This window comes from Erpetoichthys calabaricus, chromosome 2, assembly GCF_900747795.2.
Source record: "Erpetoichthys calabaricus chromosome 2, fErpCal1.3, whole genome shotgun sequence".
In the NCBI taxonomy this organism is placed as follows: domain Eukaryota; kingdom Metazoa; phylum Chordata; class Cladistia; order Polypteriformes; family Polypteridae; genus Erpetoichthys; species Erpetoichthys calabaricus.
The window spans coordinates 214802863-214821832 of NC_041395.2; the positions used below are offsets into that span (position 1 = coordinate 214802863).

At 36.1% G+C, this 18970-nt stretch overlaps 1 protein-coding gene across 6 annotated transcripts in view; it reads left to right on the top strand.

Moving 5' to 3' along the window:
• LOC114646791 (tropomyosin alpha-3 chain) overlaps positions 1–18970 on the top strand; it is a 69083-nt gene that overhangs the window by 31468 nt on the left and 18645 nt on the right. For 3 of the 6 annotated variants that reach the window (XM_028795131.2, XM_028795130.2, XM_028795133.2), the window contains 3 exons: positions 171–246; positions 15545–15607; positions 16410–16479. In XM_028795131.2, the coding sequence (XP_028650964.1) occupies positions 171–246; positions 15545–15607; positions 16410–16479 (209 nt within the window). Of the gene's footprint in view, positions 1–170; positions 247–12725; positions 12802–15544; positions 15608–16409; positions 16480–18970 lie in introns of all 6 variants that reach the window. The other 3 variants (XM_051924016.1, XM_028795132.2, XM_028795134.2) reach the window with 1 other exon arrangement.

The following is an 18970-nucleotide window of genomic DNA, read 5'->3' on the forward strand; positions in this document are numbered from 1 at the left end:
CTATACTAAGCTTAAGCCAGTGCATGTATTTCCTATCATGACCTTGTGTGTTCTTGTTTTCCCTCCTTCTTCCTGCATTGTTCTTTTGCATGCATCATTGAATTGTAACCCTTCTCAATTCCCTCACTTCCTCCTCACATATATGATGACTCCATCTGACCCACTAACAGCAAAGTCAGGATGTTGGAAGAACAGCTCCGGGGTTTTGACCAGTCATTGAAGTCCCTGCAGGCCTCTGAAGAAAAGGTACAATATCCTTGTGTAGTGCAATCATGCCTCCTTTATACAGGGTGTTACATGTACATTAGTGTTGTCAGTTGTGTTTGGAAAGATTTGTCACTTGTTTCATTCTCTTGTGTAAAATGATTAAAATGTGATGTGACCAAGGTTATTGGTTAAATCAAATAATCTTACTTTAATTGTAATTGAATGCTATCCTTGGATGTTCTGGTTTGGCAGTATGTGCAAATCTGAACACACAGAGGAAACTAAAGTATAATATGAAGATACAAAAAATACTTGCAGCTACTACCTAAACCAGTGTAAAACTACACTACCAGAATGACCTATTAAGACAATTGCTGATCAGGTCAGTGTCATTAAAAGTCTGTACATGTGATTTGTGTTGCCTGATTTAAGTAATGTCATAAAATATGCTAATGGCAATACACAGGGCCATCATATTCAACAGATACTGCCATTATCCTCTGCCATGAAGAAAAAACAGATTGCTTAAGAGATTTTGAAGGTGCATTGTAATTTATCCTTTTTTTTTCTTTTTTTTTTTTTTTTTTCTTTAAATACAGAACTTTATTGGCTTTTATGCAGAGGTGGGTAGAGTAGCCAAAACCAATACTCGAGCAAAATTTTACTTTTTTTTAATTTTTTTATTATTTTTTTTTAATGCCCAAAAAGTAAAGTACAGGATCAGAAAACTGCATATATTCAATTTACTTGGATTTAAACTACACATTTAATGAAACAGTGACAATGTTAAGGGTATTCAAGGAATAAAATGTCTTTTCAGTTGATCAAATCCATTACTTTCAGTGAAACATGAGCAACCAAGAAGAGATTAAAATAAAGAATAAAACCATTGTGAATACTGTTATATGCATTACAAATTAATCGACATGTTTTTAAAACTGCTTCCAGATTATTTTCTCTTCTTCAAAAAGCTCAACTGTATGCAGCTAAAACCACACCCCTCAGTATTTCAAATTAAACTAATGTTGAACTTTAATAGGCCTGTGGCAAATAATTTAAACAAATGAAATCTAGCTAATGCACTCTCATCCACACATTAAGAAATTGAATGTGTATTTTTTTTTTTTTAATTATATAAACTCTGTCAACTCTAGCTGAATTAATATCTAGATAATACTACTACTAATTATGATACATTTAGGACAGTACTCGGACTTTTTGAAACAAGTACTACCACATTTAACCAATATGAAGTATCAAGTTGCCACTTACAAACACATCTCCAACAACATACTCTTTATGATCACAACCAAGAAGGGGTCAATGTGCGTGGCGTTTTACCATCTATCATACTCACTAACACAAATAATGATACTGGGCACTTTCAGTGAGAGGATCGAGTCTATTTAGCCAAGTGTAGCCTTTTAGTGTCCAGATCAAGGCTAGTGAGCTTCATACGCAGATCTGGTTGAACATTAAATGTAATGCAATTTGACTGAAGTTATTTGTTAAATGAATATTCTGGTTTGGCAGTAAGCATATAAATTGCATGTGTCACTTGGAGCAGAGAAGGCATTATCACAGAGGGTGGTAATATCAGAAGACACCTAAAACTGCACAGCATTTAATGAGGGCTGGATATTCAGTCAAATGTCAACATTGACTGTCATTTAAATTCTACCATCAAAGTCAGATCCCCTGCAGTTCCATATATTAATTCAAACATAAGAATATATCCACTAAATAACTTCATTTGCGAGCCATTCTAGATCACATGTACTTGCCTTGTTAGGACTTGTGTTCATCCTAAATATCTGTAATTCAGATGTCAGTACAGTCTTGTGAGCACTTTGTCACCTCAGTACAAATGAAATGTAGAATTTGTTTACAATTACACAGGTAAATGAACTTGATTAAAGTAACAATTTAGCAACAGAGTCTAATGCCAATTTCCATGCAGTCAGTGACTTTTATAGTGGATACCGAAGCACATCTACTTCAAGTCTATGGTAACCTCGGTGATCTGTGAAACTATACTGTTGCATTGGCTTGTTATTCCCCAGGCAGTGTCTGTAAAAACAGTGTAATTTTTTTCTATTTAATGCAATTTTCTTTGATATATGCATTCAGAATCTGAAACTACTTGCTTTGTTTGTGTTGCTAAATTTACAGAACAAAGTGAATCCTTATACCTAATGTAAACAAGTTATTTAGCCAATTCATTCACATCTGTAGTCTTATCTAGTTATAGCAATAAACACCAACTTATATTAATATGCTATTTCAGTGTACTTGTATCATCTGGCATGTAATTCATTCTTGAAGTGACTGTCGTTTGAAAGGGCAGCCAGGTCTAGCTGTTTTGCAGCTTTTCATTGCACATAGTGTGTGTCACCTTCAAAAGATGTTCTTCACTAATAGTCCGAGGTTTACCTTCCTTAGTAATTGTCAGGCTAGCATAGTAAAGTGCTTCCTGAACATTAGAAACTGGAGTATTTAAATGGTCTCTTAGTGCTTCAGAACTCTTGTTGTGTTTTTTTGGAAGAAATCTCAATGGACCTATTCTTCAATAACACTTGTTTTGTTGTCAAGTGTTGGCTGAGAATTTCATAGTACACAATGTGCTGTGGCCTTAGCTGCCCCTCTGTCCCGTTGTAAATAAATCCTAAACTGGCCTGATTTGGGTCATTCTGCTTTCTTGCTGTTTTCTGATGCTTGCTAGCACTGTCAGTGTTGTTTCTATCAGGCTCAACAGCAGAGCTTATGTTGGTGACCCATCTGTCAAAGCTTGGTATCCATCTTAGTGCTCTGTCCTTTCCAACATGACAAAAAATAGTAGTTTCTTTTTGTGACGCATTCAAGTTTAATCATTAGGTAACACATATTAAGTTTAGAATCTGTAAGGTCAATGGACCATCCAGGTTTTTGTGCACTCTTAAGAAATCGAAGTGAGCTGACACATAAAGTAACTATGTATTTTTTTTTCTATTACATACCATAGTTACATAATGTAACATAATGTGCCGTTATTGTGGTAATTTGATTTTTTTATCCAAAAGGGGAATTTCAACTTAAACTTACTTGGTTTTTAGAAACTTAACAATATAGCCCTGCACAGCTAATGAGTTATTGACATTTTATGGCTAACGTTGACATTGAAGTGTCATGTAGAAAAGAAACTGAAGTTTTCAAGCTAGCTGTCCATCTAGAAAAAGTGCAACCACTTGTGTTTTTGTAAAGTGGGGGTGAAGATCTTGTATAGTGAAAATTCTACCACTTTTAATGTACAAAAGTGAGGGTGTGAGTTATAAAAAAAAACACTGGTGCAAATGTCACTTCTGAATAGTTTGGGTATTACTGTGTGCTCACATAGGCACAATAGGAAAAAATAAGGCCTTGTTCTCCGTGGTTACTCTCTCAGATGGGTGTTGGCATATCATAATCTCTTGGACCAATAGCGTGAGTTTTTCACCTTCAACTTATGCCACCGACATTATAAAATACCAGAAATTATGAGGTAAAATCAAGCCCAACTTATCAGCTGGAGAACTTAAATGCGAGTATATACAGTATTTCTGGTTGGTTACTTTACAGAAGTATGCAAGTGAATCAGAGTAGGTGTTGACAGTGAAAAACCCAACATTTCCAGTGATATACGTAAGTACAAGTAACAAAGTAAATGTAACATATTACTGCCCACTTCTGTGGGTTGCTTTATTCAGCTTACAGTGCTGTGAAAAAGTATTTGCCCTCTTCCTGATTTATTTTTCTTGCCCGTTTGTTACACTTAAATGTTTCAGATCATAAAACAAATGTAAATATTAGACAAAGATAACCCAAGTAAACAGAAAATGCAGTTTTTAAGTGATTTTTATTTATGAAGGGGAAAAAAAACTATCCAAACCTACACAGCCCTATGTGAAAAAGTAATTGCCCCCCTTGTTAAATCATGAGGTGACTGAGGTTAATCATTTTTTGGAACACTGAGTTCAATTTCACTAGCCACTCCCAAGGCTGATTACTGCCAGACATGTTGAATCAAGAGATCACTTAAATAGAACCTGTCACAGTGTGAAGTAGGCCAAATGATCCCAAAAAGGAAGACAACATGCCGTGATCTAAAGAAATTCAGGAAAAGATGAGAAACAAAGTAATTGACATCTATCAGTCTGGAAAAGGTTACAAAGCCATTTCTCAAGGTGAGAGCCATTATCCACAAATGGAGAAAACCTGGAACAGTGGTGAACCTTCCCAGGAGTGGCCGGCCTACAAAAATTACCCCAAGAGTGAAGTGACGACTCATCCAAGAGGTCACAAAATAACCCAGAACAACATCTGAAGAACTGCAGGCCTGACTCCTCTGTTAAGGTCAGTGTTCATGACTCAACCATAATAAAGAGACTGGGCAAAAATGGCATCCATGGCAAAGTTCCAAATTGAAAACCACTGCTGACCAAAAAGAACATAAAGGCTCGTCTCACTTTTGCCAAAAAAACATCTTGATGATCCTCAAGAGTTTTGGGAAAATATTCTGTGGACTGACAAAACAAAAGTTGAACTTTTTGGAGCAGGCTGGATAAAAGAGAGCAAACTACATGGAAACACACTTCTTCATAAATGAGGCAAAGCACCATAGCCTTTACCTTGGAAAGTAATATTAAAACTAACACAATAAAGCCACTCAGGATACAAATGTAACATCATTTTAAACCAGCACCATCTGCATAGTGGTAGTGTTATGCTGAAATGATGATAAAATTCTGTGTTTCATCTTCTCTTCTGTGAGTATTATTATGGGAGGTATGGTCCTAGCCTTGCAATTACAAGACATATTTTCTGTTGTCATAAGCTCTTGTCACAAATGGTGATCATTAACTGAAATGATCTAGAACACACTCCTGATTTCAGATGTTTTGAAAAGGGTTAAGTGAATCTATGCCTAAGTCAGCCCTGTTTTTTCATAACAGTAGTAAAAATTACAAATGGCATGAAGCACTTCTTCAGCTATGGTGCCTTTATGTTTAAGTGACTGTTATGTGTATGAAACTTTAATGATTAGTGGCATTCCTTATAAATTCACACACTTTTGATTCTAGCCCAGGGGTATGCAATCTCAGGCCTGGAGGGGCGCCGTGGCTGCAGGTTTTTGTTCCAACCCAATTGCTTAATTAGAAACCAGTTCTTGCCAATCTCAGACCTTATTTAATTTTATGACTTGTTAGTTTGAAATGTTAGGTGATATCCTTAGAAAAGAAAAAAAGATAAGAACCTAAGTGGTTTGAACCAATAAAGCAGATCATTTTCAGTCTGTCACATTTTTCTCAACTGTTTTGTTAAACCAAGTAAAGCATGATGAATCCACACAGGTGTAAATGGAAAAACGTTCGATGCAGAGCTAGGCTCCTTTGTCATTTACATATTATTCCTAATAAGAAGCCATTAAAAACAGTGAATGCAACTGTTTGAGTGAAATAAGCAATTATGGGTGGGGAACCTTAACAAGCGAGACCACTAAAATGAAGCATCAAAATGTCACTTGAGCAATAATTGGCTTCTCATTAAGAAATTGGGTTGGGGAAAAAAAACCTACAGCCTCTGAACTTCTCAAGGACCAACATTGCCTACACCTGTCTTAGTATTATCTTGGGCATAGGAATGGGCTATTTACTCTCTCCTCCCGAACTATCCTTTTTACGTTGACTAGTGATTCTGCATTAGGAGCATCATTTATAACAGACTTCCCATAACTCACTATTTGCATTTGGACAATCAATGGAAATTTATACCTACAGAGAACCCATCAGTCACCCATACTTATCCTAAGGTGCACAAAAGTCATTATTAATCCATTCAATCTTCAGATAGTTTCTCAGTCAGTTGTATTAACCATAAAAACTATTTGATGAAACTAATATTTTTGCTGGAAACTGTACTCTAAGTACTTGAAATTTAGTATGTGCATACTTTCCGAGTGCTTGTTTTATGTGTTCACATTAAGCTGCTGACATTTTGTTCCCTGTCTTTAACAGTTCAACACATGTGTTGTGGCTTCCTGTGATCATTTGTTTTCAGTGAGCTGCAGCCTTATCTGTGTACTGCAACTATTGATTAGGCTTTTTTATGTACATTGCTATATGTTGCGTTTAGCTTGATGCCTCATTAATCAAGGTTTTGCAAGACAAATGTGTCTGTTAGTTTTGATAATTTTTTTTTGTTTCCTATACTATTTAAGGACCCCTGAAATGCTCTGCTTAAAATAAAGTGCTCAAAATAGTGTGATATACCCTGGCTACCCTGGTTAATGGCTGTATAATTTGTAAACTAGTTTTCATTTGTGTACTTTCAGTTTTTGAAGCTTTTGGTGTAAGATTAATAGATATAAATTTTCTAGGGTGTAAGCCTTATATACATTTTGGAATACATCACTGAGTAAAGCTGTTCACGTAAGTACTAGAAGATTAAAGCAGTTTATATGGTATAGTCTTGTCAATTCAAAATTGACGTGAAACATTGAATATTAAGCAGCAATAAAAATAAAAAAAAAAATTACATTTCTTAAATTTTAGATTTTTACTTTTTGTTCTGTTTCAAGTTAGCCAAAATATATAGGGGATAAATCCAGTTAAGTTTAAAAGTTGATATTCAGTTGTGCATATTTTATTAAACTGTGTCAAGGCTGCAGCTATATTAATATTACAAAATTCTTACTTTGCTTTTATAAGATGCTTTCCTGATTCACTATAATGGTTGCTTCAGTGGTACCTCTAAGTACATGCACACTTAGATCTAAATCTGGAGACTGACTTGGTCACTGTAAGACTACCTGTTCTTTTCCCAGGAAACTAATAGGTTAGGTTGATGCTTTGTTTTGAGTGTTTTCCTTGCCACACTTGAAGTGCTAATAAGAGGATGAAAGCAGATGCATACTCAAGATTCAATTTTTTTTAGTATTGAGGAATTTTAGGGTCGCCACCACTCTGTTTCACATTGCATTCTCTTTGGATTAATGTTTATCTTGTTCTGTTGCTGTTTTTCTTTTAGCTGCCACCGTTATGGGTCGACACAGCGAATCATCTTTTTCCATATTTTCCTGTCCTCTTCATCTAGCTATGTTGCACTCACCACCTACATGTCGTCTCTCGCCATATCCATAAACATTCTCTTAGGCCTTCCTGTTTTCCTCTCGTCTGGCAGCTCTATCCTTAACATCCTTCTCCCAGTATACCCAGCATCTCTCCTCTGCACACGTCCAAACCAATACAATATCACCTCTCTGACTTAGTCTCCCAACTGTCTGACCTGACCCTCTAAGGTACTCATTACTAATCCTGTTCATCCTTGTCACACCCAGTACAAATCTTAACATCTTTAATTCTTCCACCTTCAGCTCTGTCTCCTGTTTTTCGTCAGTGTCACCGTCTCCAACCTGTACGTATAACATAGCTGGTCTCGCTACTGTCTTGTAGACCTTCCCTTTAACTCTTGCTGGTACCTGTTTGTTACAAATCACTGCTGACACCCTTCTTCACCCACTCCACCCTGCCTGCACTCTTCTTCACCTCTCTTCCGCCCTCCTCGTTACTCTGTACTGTTGATCTGCAATATTTTAAACTCTTCCTCCTTTCCCAACTCTACTCCCTGCATCCTCACCATTCCTCTGACCTCCCTCTCTTTCACGCACATGTATTGTCTTTTTCCTATTGACCTTCATTCCTCGACCTGCTCTTTACAGATCACAATGTCATCCACAAACTTATATTACACAAGGACTGCCTTATTCTTAAAAATCTGTACCAGTACACTTTTTCTCTACTCCTCAGGCATCCTTTCACTTTCCAAGATTGCATTAAACAATCTGGTTAAAAACTTCACTGCTATCTCTCCTAAATACCTCCATGGTTCCACAAGTATGTCGTCTGGTCCAACAGCCTTCCAATTCTTCATTGTCTTTATAAATGTCCTTACTTCCTCCTTGCTGATCCGTTGCACTTCCTGATTCACTATCTCCCCATCATCCAACCTTCCCTCTCTGTCATTTTCTTCATTCATAAGCCTCTCAAAGTACTCTTGCCATCTGCTCAACACTCACCTAGCTTGTGAGTGTGTTTCCATCTTTATCCTTTATCACCTTAACCTGCTGTGCATTTTTCCCAGCTCGGTCGCTCTGTCTAGTCAAATCGGTGTCAGTTCTTTTCTTCCCTTAGTGTCCATTCATCGATAAATATGCCTTTTCTTTAGCCTTTGCCGCATCTCTTTTCACCTTATGCCTTATCTCTCTGGCTGTCCCACTTCTTCTTCACCAACCTCTTCCTCTGTATACTTGCCAGCACCGAGTTTCCTTTTCCTCCTTCCTCTGCCCATGTCATACCAAGCACCCTTCTAGCTGTCGCCCTTACTTACCTCTGCTGTAGTTGCCCAGCTATCTGGTAACTCTTCACTTCTACCCAGTGCCTATCCTACCTTGTCCCTAAGCTCAACCTTAGTCTTCCTTTTTCAACTTCTATCATTTGATCCTTGGGTCTGTCTTCATTCTCCCCCTTTTCTTGATATCCAATGTCCTCCTACAGACCACCATCCTATGCTCCCTAACTACGCCTTTTCCTGCCACTTTGCACTCTCATCTCCAATCCAAACTTTAGACTCGCCCTTCTGCATAGGGTATAATCTACCTGTGTGCATCTTCCTCCACTGTTGTACATCACACTGTGTTCCTCCATCTTCTTAACATATGTATCGACCACAGCCATGGCCATCCTTTTTGCAAAATCTACCACCATCTGACCTTCTGCATTCATGTCCTTGACACCATATCTACCCATCACCTCCTCATATCCTCTGTTCCCTTCACCAACATGTTCATTGAAATCTGCTCCAATCACCTCTCTCTAGCTTGGGTACACTCTCCACTACTTCATCCAACTCACTCAAAAAATTTCTTTCACATCCATTGCATATGCACTGACAACATGCATCATCACACCTTCAATTTCCAGCTGCATAATCAGCACTCTGTCCAACACTCTTCACCTCCAAAACACTCTTGATATATTGTTCCTTTAGGATTACCCCTATCCCATTTCTCCTCCCATCCACACCATGGTAGAACCCACTTCTGATCTGCCTGGCATTACTCCCCTTTCATCTGTTTTCTTGCATGCTCAATATATGAGCTGCCTTTCCATCATTTCAGCCAACTCTCTCTCCTCACCAGTCATATTGCCAACATTCAAAGTGGCCACCCTCCCTTCCACTCTTTTTACTTTCCTCTTCTTCTGCCTCTGGATACTCCTTCCCCCTTCTTCTCCTTCGGCCAGCAGTAGCCCAATTTCCGCCAGCATCCAGTTGGCTAACAGTACTTTTTGGCAGCCATTGTTAGCCCTAGGCCTCAACCGATCTGATATTGAAATCTGTATTGTTGTCTACATATTAATCTAAAAATTTTACACTGGATGCCCTTCCTGACATAACCGTCCACATTTATCCTGCCTTGGGAATGTCACGAAGAAACACACTGGTTTGTGCTTTCCCTGTGGCTGACATGTTAGAATTCATACTTTTGGCATTACTACGTTTTGTTTTTGGTTCTGTGAACACTAGATTGTGGTAATTTATACTTTGGTTGTTTGTAATTTTAGCGGCATTTTTTTTTTTTTTTTTTTGCTTTCTCAAGATACTGGCAAACACCAAAGAGACCATCCAAAACTAAAATACATACTAAAATCTATTCGACATGTATAATCCAAGAAAAAGGAAATAACTAACCTGAAATAGGGGCCAGTTCATCTCTTCAGCACATGTTGATCATATATATTGTACAGTATAACAGCATAGAGAATAATAATTTTGTTTTTATTTTTAAATACTAATTTGGAGCATTATATTAACTTCATAACCAAGATACTGTGTGTGCATATGTCTGCCTTATCATGTACGTGCAGTATCATATTTCTACAGGTAAAAACCTTAAAACTCTTGACTACATACAGGTAGACTATTGGCGGCGCAGTGGAACATTTAAGGAAAATGACCACATACAAGGTTACCTGGGCCTTGCTGTTTATGAATCATTTATAAAGAGACCATTACAATATTTTCCATTGTTTGTTAGCACATGATGAGAGGCCATGTAATTTCTTACATCACTGTGTACATCACAGTTAAATGGCACCATTTTAAAAATCCATTCAGTTATGTACCTGGCCAGCTTAGCTTCTGCATTGTTTTTATAGCATCACATACCCTTGTTGTCCCTCATTTTAGGGACCAAGTTTATTTAGCACTATAGAGGTGTTAGTGTAGGTTATCCTATGATCACACCTCCAGTTGTTGTTGGAGTGATATTTGTCCAAACTAGTAACTAGCCATTAATGAACTAGACAGTAGAACATACGAATGTGCTCGAAATTCATGGCACAGCGAATTTTTGAATACAGATGAGACCCAGATCATACGCTTGAAGGAGCTCATGGAAATTACGGTTTTCCAATGCTAGCAAATATAAAGTTTTAAAATATATCCTTGTAAAGCTGGATGTTTTTGTTTTAAGGGAAATTGGTGAAAAAATTATTTTATGACTTCACTGTTTTTGTAAAACTTTACTAGAATTGCCAACTTTATTAGAGCATTTCTTACTCTTGAAAGGATTCCTGTATATTTTTTATTTGCTTAAACAGTGTATATATTTTAACAAATGTTTTGTAAATAACCCTTTTAAATGATCTAGGAAATAAATGACAAGAGTCGAGGCTTTAGGTCCTTAGAGAATATTATTATCCTGTAGGATATTTGAAAACTTAGTTTTGGGATTGCAGAAACTAATTCTTATGTTAATAAATAAGGCATATTATCCTATTTAAATTTGCCGTCATCATACTGGCACAAAATTAATAATGTCCGTTGTTTGATGTGGGTTCTGCAGTGGAGTGGCACCTTCTTGATTGCTGGCAGAATAGGATACAGCCCCTAAAGTTCTGAACAATGTTTAGCAGGTTTGAAAATGTAATTTCCTGTGAAGATATAAGGTGTAAAATGGCTAAGGCTAGTTGAAATGGCAGCATTTTTCCATTTTAATTAAAGCAATGAGCATAAAGAAAGCGTAGTGCCAATCTTTAAATAGGGTAGGAATAAACTTTTCATGTGAGTGAATCTGAAATGAACAGTAAGAAGTAGAATATATGTATTGTATACCCACCATAATGATGCATATTGTTAACATAAAAATGCTGTAGTTTAGTAAGCATGCTCTTGATCTTAGCTACATTTTATATTGTTTAATTTTCATATATTCCTGGGTCATACCAGAAATTTCTACTTGTAAATTAAACGAAAAGCAAATCTTCAGTAAAATAATTTAAAAAAAATTCTACTTATTACATTTCAATGTGTTAGGTTCCAGATTAAGAGTGATTAAGAGTCTAAAAAGGTCATGGCTATTTATGCTTTGAAAAACTTAAAAGTTGGAATTGTCTTAAATATAAGAATTTTACCTAAAATATAAGAATTTAACTAAACACACATTGTTGTACTAGCCATGCTAGTGAGCTTGTAACTAAGATTTTTAATTTTAAACTTCATTGGATAAAGTATAAGGGTTTGGGCAAACAGGCTGGTATAATCAGACCTGAGTTGGAAAATATTTACCTTTTTGTATTTTTGCCCTTAATTTTGTTTAAGCACATACAGATACTGTTCCTTGCATCCCAGCACTTCAACTTTGCAACTCCTGCTTTTAGTGCATGGCTAACTGTCTTCCTCCTTTTTCATTTTGCAAAATAAACCTCTACTTCCTTTTGAAAATCATTAATTCTTTCAGACTACTTTATGAAAACAAGCTTTTTATGATTAACATATCAGAAGTGCTGGCTTTTTTCCTCTCTACAATATTACAATTCAGACAGTGAATTACCTTAGTTTGGATCCGCAGAAATCTATTTGCATCATTCAGGTATATTTATTGGCCAGTGTAAAGTATGAACAGTCCCTAAACACAGTCAGAAAAGTCTCTGTCCAAATGGCATGCATCACCTATGTCTTTGTTGTTGCTTTAAACATAGAGGTGGCCTTCATCCTTCTTCTTTTATTTGGAAGAGTTATAACTTTAGACTGAACCTACCTCTTTAGACAGGATTATTTACATGCAGGTCACTCTTAAAGAAAACCAGAATGTTAAGAGAATTTGACTTTCACCCTGGGCTTCCATCCCAAACTTGGAGCCGACACAGCTAGCACATTCTTGGTTTTTTTTTAGTTTACAATTAGCTTCCGTAGATGATGATTTTCAAGTAATAAAACTGAAAAATGATTGTTTTTAAAGCCCCAAAAAATTCCCAGTGTTTAACTACAATAATAGTCTTTCGCTGTCTAATGTTTGTTATTGGAGGTCTTTAAACTACGTCATTCTTTTCTGTCTTGCCTCCTTTTCTTGTTCTGATCTTTTTCTTTTTGCCTTTATTTCTTTCCTCTCACATCATGCTGTTTCCCCACTACTTGATTTGTTTTTTGCTGTTCTGCCAACGCAGCAAATGTGCAGAGCTGGAAGAAGAGCTGAAAAACGTCACCAACAATCTCAAATCCCTTGAGGCACAGGCCGAGAAGGTAGGGTTTTGATTGTCAGTGCCACCAGCATGACCACTCTTCAGACTTCGGGAAGTTTTTCGGTTTTCAAGTGTCCAATTGAAACTCCACTATACCACTGCAATCCCTTATTAAGCTTGCATATAAACACTGACAGACACCTGTGCCATCCTAATTCTCTGCCAGTGTAATTTATATTTAACTTGTGCCTTTGTAGTTTTAGAAGTGGAGATTGACGTGGTATAGTGTGGCTAAACAGCTTCTCCTTACATGCCCAGCCGTTTGAAGTGCATGATTTATTCTGAGTCGTAGTCTTCAACCACCACTTGATTGAATTAAAAACTGTTTGGAAATAGTTTAGAGGAAGAAAGGAATGTTGATTAAGTCATTCAAGCAGAACTATAGCTGGGGTTTTAGAATATGCTAAAAAAAAAAAAAAAAAATTGATTTGGCTTATTTGACTGGAAACACCAGTCTAAACTGATTAAATTGTTTAAAAAATCCCCTTCTGTGTTCTGCTGTTTCATACAGTGGTAGCTGCATGTATTTTAATTGTGTAAATATTTATTTTAATCAGTTATTTTGTATTTGTAACTGCATGTTAATGTTTACTTTGAAAATGTTTTTTTTATTCATTTTTACCATTATCTTGAATTTGCCTATGACAGTTGTAGTATTTTTTTTTTTTAATAAACCTGGTTAAGGTGTTTTGAGAAAAAGTTTTGGTTTGAAGAGAAATGCCTGATTTTAAAGTAAACCTAAGTCAGCCTCCTCATGCAATAGTTGTGAGCTTTGGATACAAGTCTTGAGTGTAGTCATTGATATAGTACAGTTTTGACAACTGTGCATGATAAGCACATCTGTTTGTCTTCTCTTCCCAATTCAGAAATTAAATGTTCTGTATTTGATTTTAAATGTGAATGAAATGCTAATGAGCTTTTTGTATGCCAAACACTGTGGCACCGGACAATGATTTTTCTGTTTGAAACAAATGAAATTGGGGCCAATGCAAGCTTTTTAATCATTGCAATAACAGTCTTCTCTTTAGCTTTAGTTTCTTAATTGGCTTTTTTTATTCTGAACTTTTCTCTGAGACAATGTTATTTTCTATACCACTGGCTGCCACACACAGCCAAAGAATAATAGATTTACTTCCATGCAGAGTATATGCATAGGTGTTCTTCAATGGTGTAACCCTATGTTGTTCTCCAAAGGGCTATTGGTGATTAAAACTTTTGGCTAATCAAAGTGTTTGGCATTCTGCATACATTAACTTCTGTGATGAGAAACCTTTCCTACAGTCTTTCTTTAAGCTCCTCTGTGTATATAATTTTTATGTAAGCAGCAATGTCGTAGTACAAAGTTCCACAGCACTCTAAAGTAGCTTCTGCAGTGACGTGGGCTTTCTGTTTTAGAAAAGTGACAAAATTATGAAGGTTTTCTAAAGGTTCTTCCCCCCATATTCATTGTTATCCTTCAACAGTTTCTATGAGGTTCTGTTCCTTAATGTTTTAGGCAGTGGAAATTGTAATTTGGAAGCATTTGTGTATTTTTATATTCCCATGCTTTTTAAGAATCTTTTTACTTTGAAGTTATTACTGATTCAAGTTGAGCCTAGTTGTCTGTATTTGCCACTTACACTATTTCTTGTTCAGTATTCTTAAAAATAAATAGTGGTTCTGCATTAAAGTGTGGTAAACAGATTTAATTTTAAATCCAACAGGAGTTTATTTATTTTCACTTTAATATTTAGTGAAATCTTCAGGCTAAACTTGTTCCTACAACTACAGTACATTTTATCACTATTGGAGATATGAAAATAACATGGAATTAGTCAAAGTAACTGCCTTACTATTACACTAGACAGTAACATGTTCAAATAATAATAAACCAACAATAATTATACAGAGTATTTGTCCTTTTTTTTTTTCTTCTTTTAAAGCACATTTGATGGATTTTTTCAGGTTATCCTATGTAGCAAAAGCTTCCAGTTTGGTTAATAAAAGGAACTGGGAGCTATATCACCTATTCAGGGACTAGTCCCTGCACTTAATAAAAAAATTGGATAGTGTTTTTGACATGTTAATGAGATTTATTTAGAGTGTTCTGGTTTCTCTCCCACTTTCTGAAAGAGTTGTTAATTTAAATGACACTTCTATATTGGCTCTGTATGACTATGGGTGAGTGTATGATTGAGCTCTGTAATAGACGGATACCTTGTCCAGAGCTGGTTCTTGTCTTGCTTCCCATGACGCCAGGGAAAGGTCCACCTTCCTTCATGACCCTGATTTGGATGAAATGGATTTGAAAACTTGTTGGGCAATGTTCATACCATTGTGACCTATATAAATTCAATCAATTGTTAAAATATGTTACAATTAGCTATTTCAGAGAATGAAAAACATTGGAATCTGTCTATTAAGGTAATAACATTGTTAACTTGTAGAATGTTACAAATATTGGTTTTAGGGTTTGGTAGATGGTATGAGAATATTGACTATGGTGGTACCTGCTTTAGCTGTTTCAGCCTTTAATAGAATGATTTTTAAAATAGCATTTGTTTGTATTTCAGTATTTTGCATAAATGGGGGGTAGGGAGTGAAAATCTTACAGCATGTAGTCTGTCTGATATGTATAACTATTCAGCATGACTTAATGAGGGGGACTGCTTGGTAAGAGTGCATCTTAAGTTATAAAACATTAATAATGCCTTTGGTTAAGACTGTAACAGTGATAAATTTTAATGTTTTTTTCCATCTAATAGTATTCTCAGAAGGAAGACAAATATGAGGAGGAAATTAAGATCCTGACAGACAAATTAAAAGAGGTATGATTAAGCTGTTTGGCGGTATTTTTTTAACAATGGGTAGAGGGTAGTTATTAGACATCTGGGAGGAGGATTTATTTAGTTGTCATTTTCATGTGAAGTAGTAATTTTTTGTATGTGAAGATAAAATCTAAGTGAAAATGTGGGAAGCTTCAGATTTCTTGCATGTATAATAAGTACTGAAATTAGCATATTTCTGTGGTTATAAACTGGCAAATTATCATGTAGTCAATCTATTACTACATTAATCAGGAAAGTACGGGATACTCTAAGGTAATTAAGAAGTAGTAATCAAGCTTGTTTAAATGAAATTGTTTTTTATTGCATTTCTTGCCATTTGTCTCAGAATATAAGAAATACTTGTGTCGATATTTCAAATTCAAAGTGTTTTTATTTTTAATTGGATTAAGTAAGTTTGAGATTGTGTATGAGAACTATTTTTAAAGAGAACCTAAAAAAGGGATTCTCTACTTTAAATGTATAGACTTTTTTTTTCTCGATATGAGAGCACGTCAGTGTTCTAATGTCGAAACACTCACAATCCTACCATCTCTTTTTCAAACATTATTGGTGCTAGACCTTTCCATTCCATTTTAACTCTGCTGTACATAAAGCCCAAAATGTTTCCGCCTTGATCTAATGGTTTTTAATTGTTTTAGCTAATAAAGCAGCAATAACATTTTCTGAGTGGCAAACATAATAGGTTGTGGTTCATACCATATAAACCTTACATTTTGCTTTTTATTATCTACATTAATTTGTAGTAATCTACAGGCTTTACATATTTTGTTCTTTTATTTAGGCTGAAACTCGTGCTGAGTTTGCCGAAAGATCAGTTGCTAAACTGGAGAAAACTATTGACGACTTGGAAGGTACGTTCCCCTTAACAGTAAAACCACAAAAGAATCGTGTAACATATGAGACATGCATAACAAAATTAATTCTTAAGATGCTTAACATCTTGAGTTCTTATGGTGGCATAGAAACTAAGTAGGAAAACAATCGGCAGGTATTAAAACATGGCCAAAATAAACCTCTGAGCCTATGGTACCATAGTGGGTTGTGATTTAAGGTTCATCCTGTTGATTGTGGTGGTACTATTGTCTTGGCATGAAAAATGTCTTTGGAGATGTCCTGTAGCAAGGGCAAGAACGGTTACTTAGTTAAAGCTGGCTTTGCAGTAAGTTTATTTTCAATTACAAGAAGCTTTTGTTTCAAGATGCCAGTTAAAAATGAGGCAGATAATTTATAAACATTTAGGACATTCTCAGTTCAAACCTTTACAGTATATGTCAAGTCTAGCCGACAGTGCTTAAAATTGCTACTCCTTAGTCAATGGGACAAAATTTTCCCTCTGGTTAGTTTATTTAGTGACCGTATCTGCACTTTATGCTACTTTGTCAGTTTATCACTTATGAATGTACAGTCAGTTACTAATGAGGCAACATTGGGAATTTTATTTACCTTGTATTCATCCATCCATCCATCCATTTTCCAACCCGCTGAATCCGAACACAGGGTCACGGGGGTCTGCTGGAGCCAATCCCAGCCAACACAGGGCACAAGGCAGGGAACCAATCCCGGGCAGGGTGCCAACCCACCGCAGGACACACACAAACACACCCACACACCAAGCACACACTAGGGCCAATTTAGAATCACCAATCCACCTAACCTGCATGTCTTTGGACTGTGGGAGGAAACCGGAGCGCCCGGAGGAAACCCACGCAGACACGGGGAGAACATGCAAACTCCACGCAGGGTGGACCCGGGAAGTGAACCCGGGTCTCCTAACTGCGAGGCAGCAGCGCTACCACTGCGCCACCGTGCCGCCCTACCTTGTATTCTATATCTAAAAAAATTTGAGACCATTATGTCATACTAGTGGTGGTTTTGTTGTTCTGGAATTAGACTAAACTTTGTAATACAGAATATGCATGGGTTTACTATAAAAATAGAAATACTATTCATTTTAATGTTTAACCAACGGCCAGATTTGAAAATTCATGTAAAATTTTGCTACAAATAAAGATAAAAGTTAAATCTACGCTGTGTGTGGGAACAATGGAACTCCAGCAAATTAACAGGAGTTGTCTGTTATTGCGGTGCTGTGTACACTGGTAAGTTACCCCTGTTTGCCGTATGAGGTGAATGTGCATTTGCTTTTGTCCTAACTCGCTCTCCTGTACTGCCAAGTATGGCCTGTCTACCATCTCTTTGACTTATGCAACTCTGATAAATAGATCTACAACAACAGAGGTTACACGGACTTTCTTATAATTACCCTGCCGTGCTGTGTTCTTGTAATTTCCAAAGTTTAGTCACACTAGAATGTATATTAAAGTAGGGTTGTCACAGTCATTTTCTGGATAAATAAAATTACTATCCACATTCAGGATTGTAGAGCCTTAATTATAAATTTCTTTAGTTTCCTGAGTGGCACACTTTTCATTGTTAATTCTAGGTGGGTTTCATATTTGTTAATTTTAGCACAAAGAATTGCATCTCACTATGCCTATTTGTTTGTGTTTCAGTATTATTTACTACAAAATAGCCTAACACCCTATAAAGCCAAGTACAGTATATGCATTGCAATTAATGTAAATTAGTTGTATCTGGTATTGTAAGTTCAATCTCTTTCTCACTTCTACCAGCTCAGTTATTTAGAAGTTGAGTACAACTTTGTGTAAGGACTCGTACAAACAGAATTATGATTTTATTAATACAGAAACTATTCATGAAGTGAAGTTGCTCCTAAAGTTCTGAGCAACTTGTTTAATCTGACGCATTGGAATAATTGAGATCCATAGGTTGATACCACAAAATTGTGAAATATTTTTCTCTTTAGCTTTTCTGTCTTTACATGTCTGCAGAAGATCCTCTTTTGTTGTCTCCCATAAGAATTAATAGCTGCAGGTAATTACTTGTCAGATAGTTCTTCAAAGAATCTAAATGCATTTTATATAGAACCTTTCAATTAAAAACACCATCCCACTTCTTCTCTATTACTGTTTTTTTTTGTTGTTTGTTTTTTGTAATCTGAAACCTGTTAAGAGGCTTGTTTAGAGTTGCACAGTGAGCTGGAGGCAAGGTTTGGACTTGCAACTTTGTGGTTTACAGCTAAGTATCATAACTAAAGGCTAGCCATGCTTAATACACATTTTATTAATAGTCAATGTTTTTTGTTTTTCTAAATATGTTCTCAATGTGTTTTTATATGTAGTAGTGTTTAACAGAAGTACCCATCTTATACCCATCTTTCCTTCTTGTTGGTGTATGTAATTCAACTAGAAATCACGACTGTCCCCATTAAGTTTTTACTAGTAAACCTGCACTTGCAAAACTAATGGTTAGCACCTTATC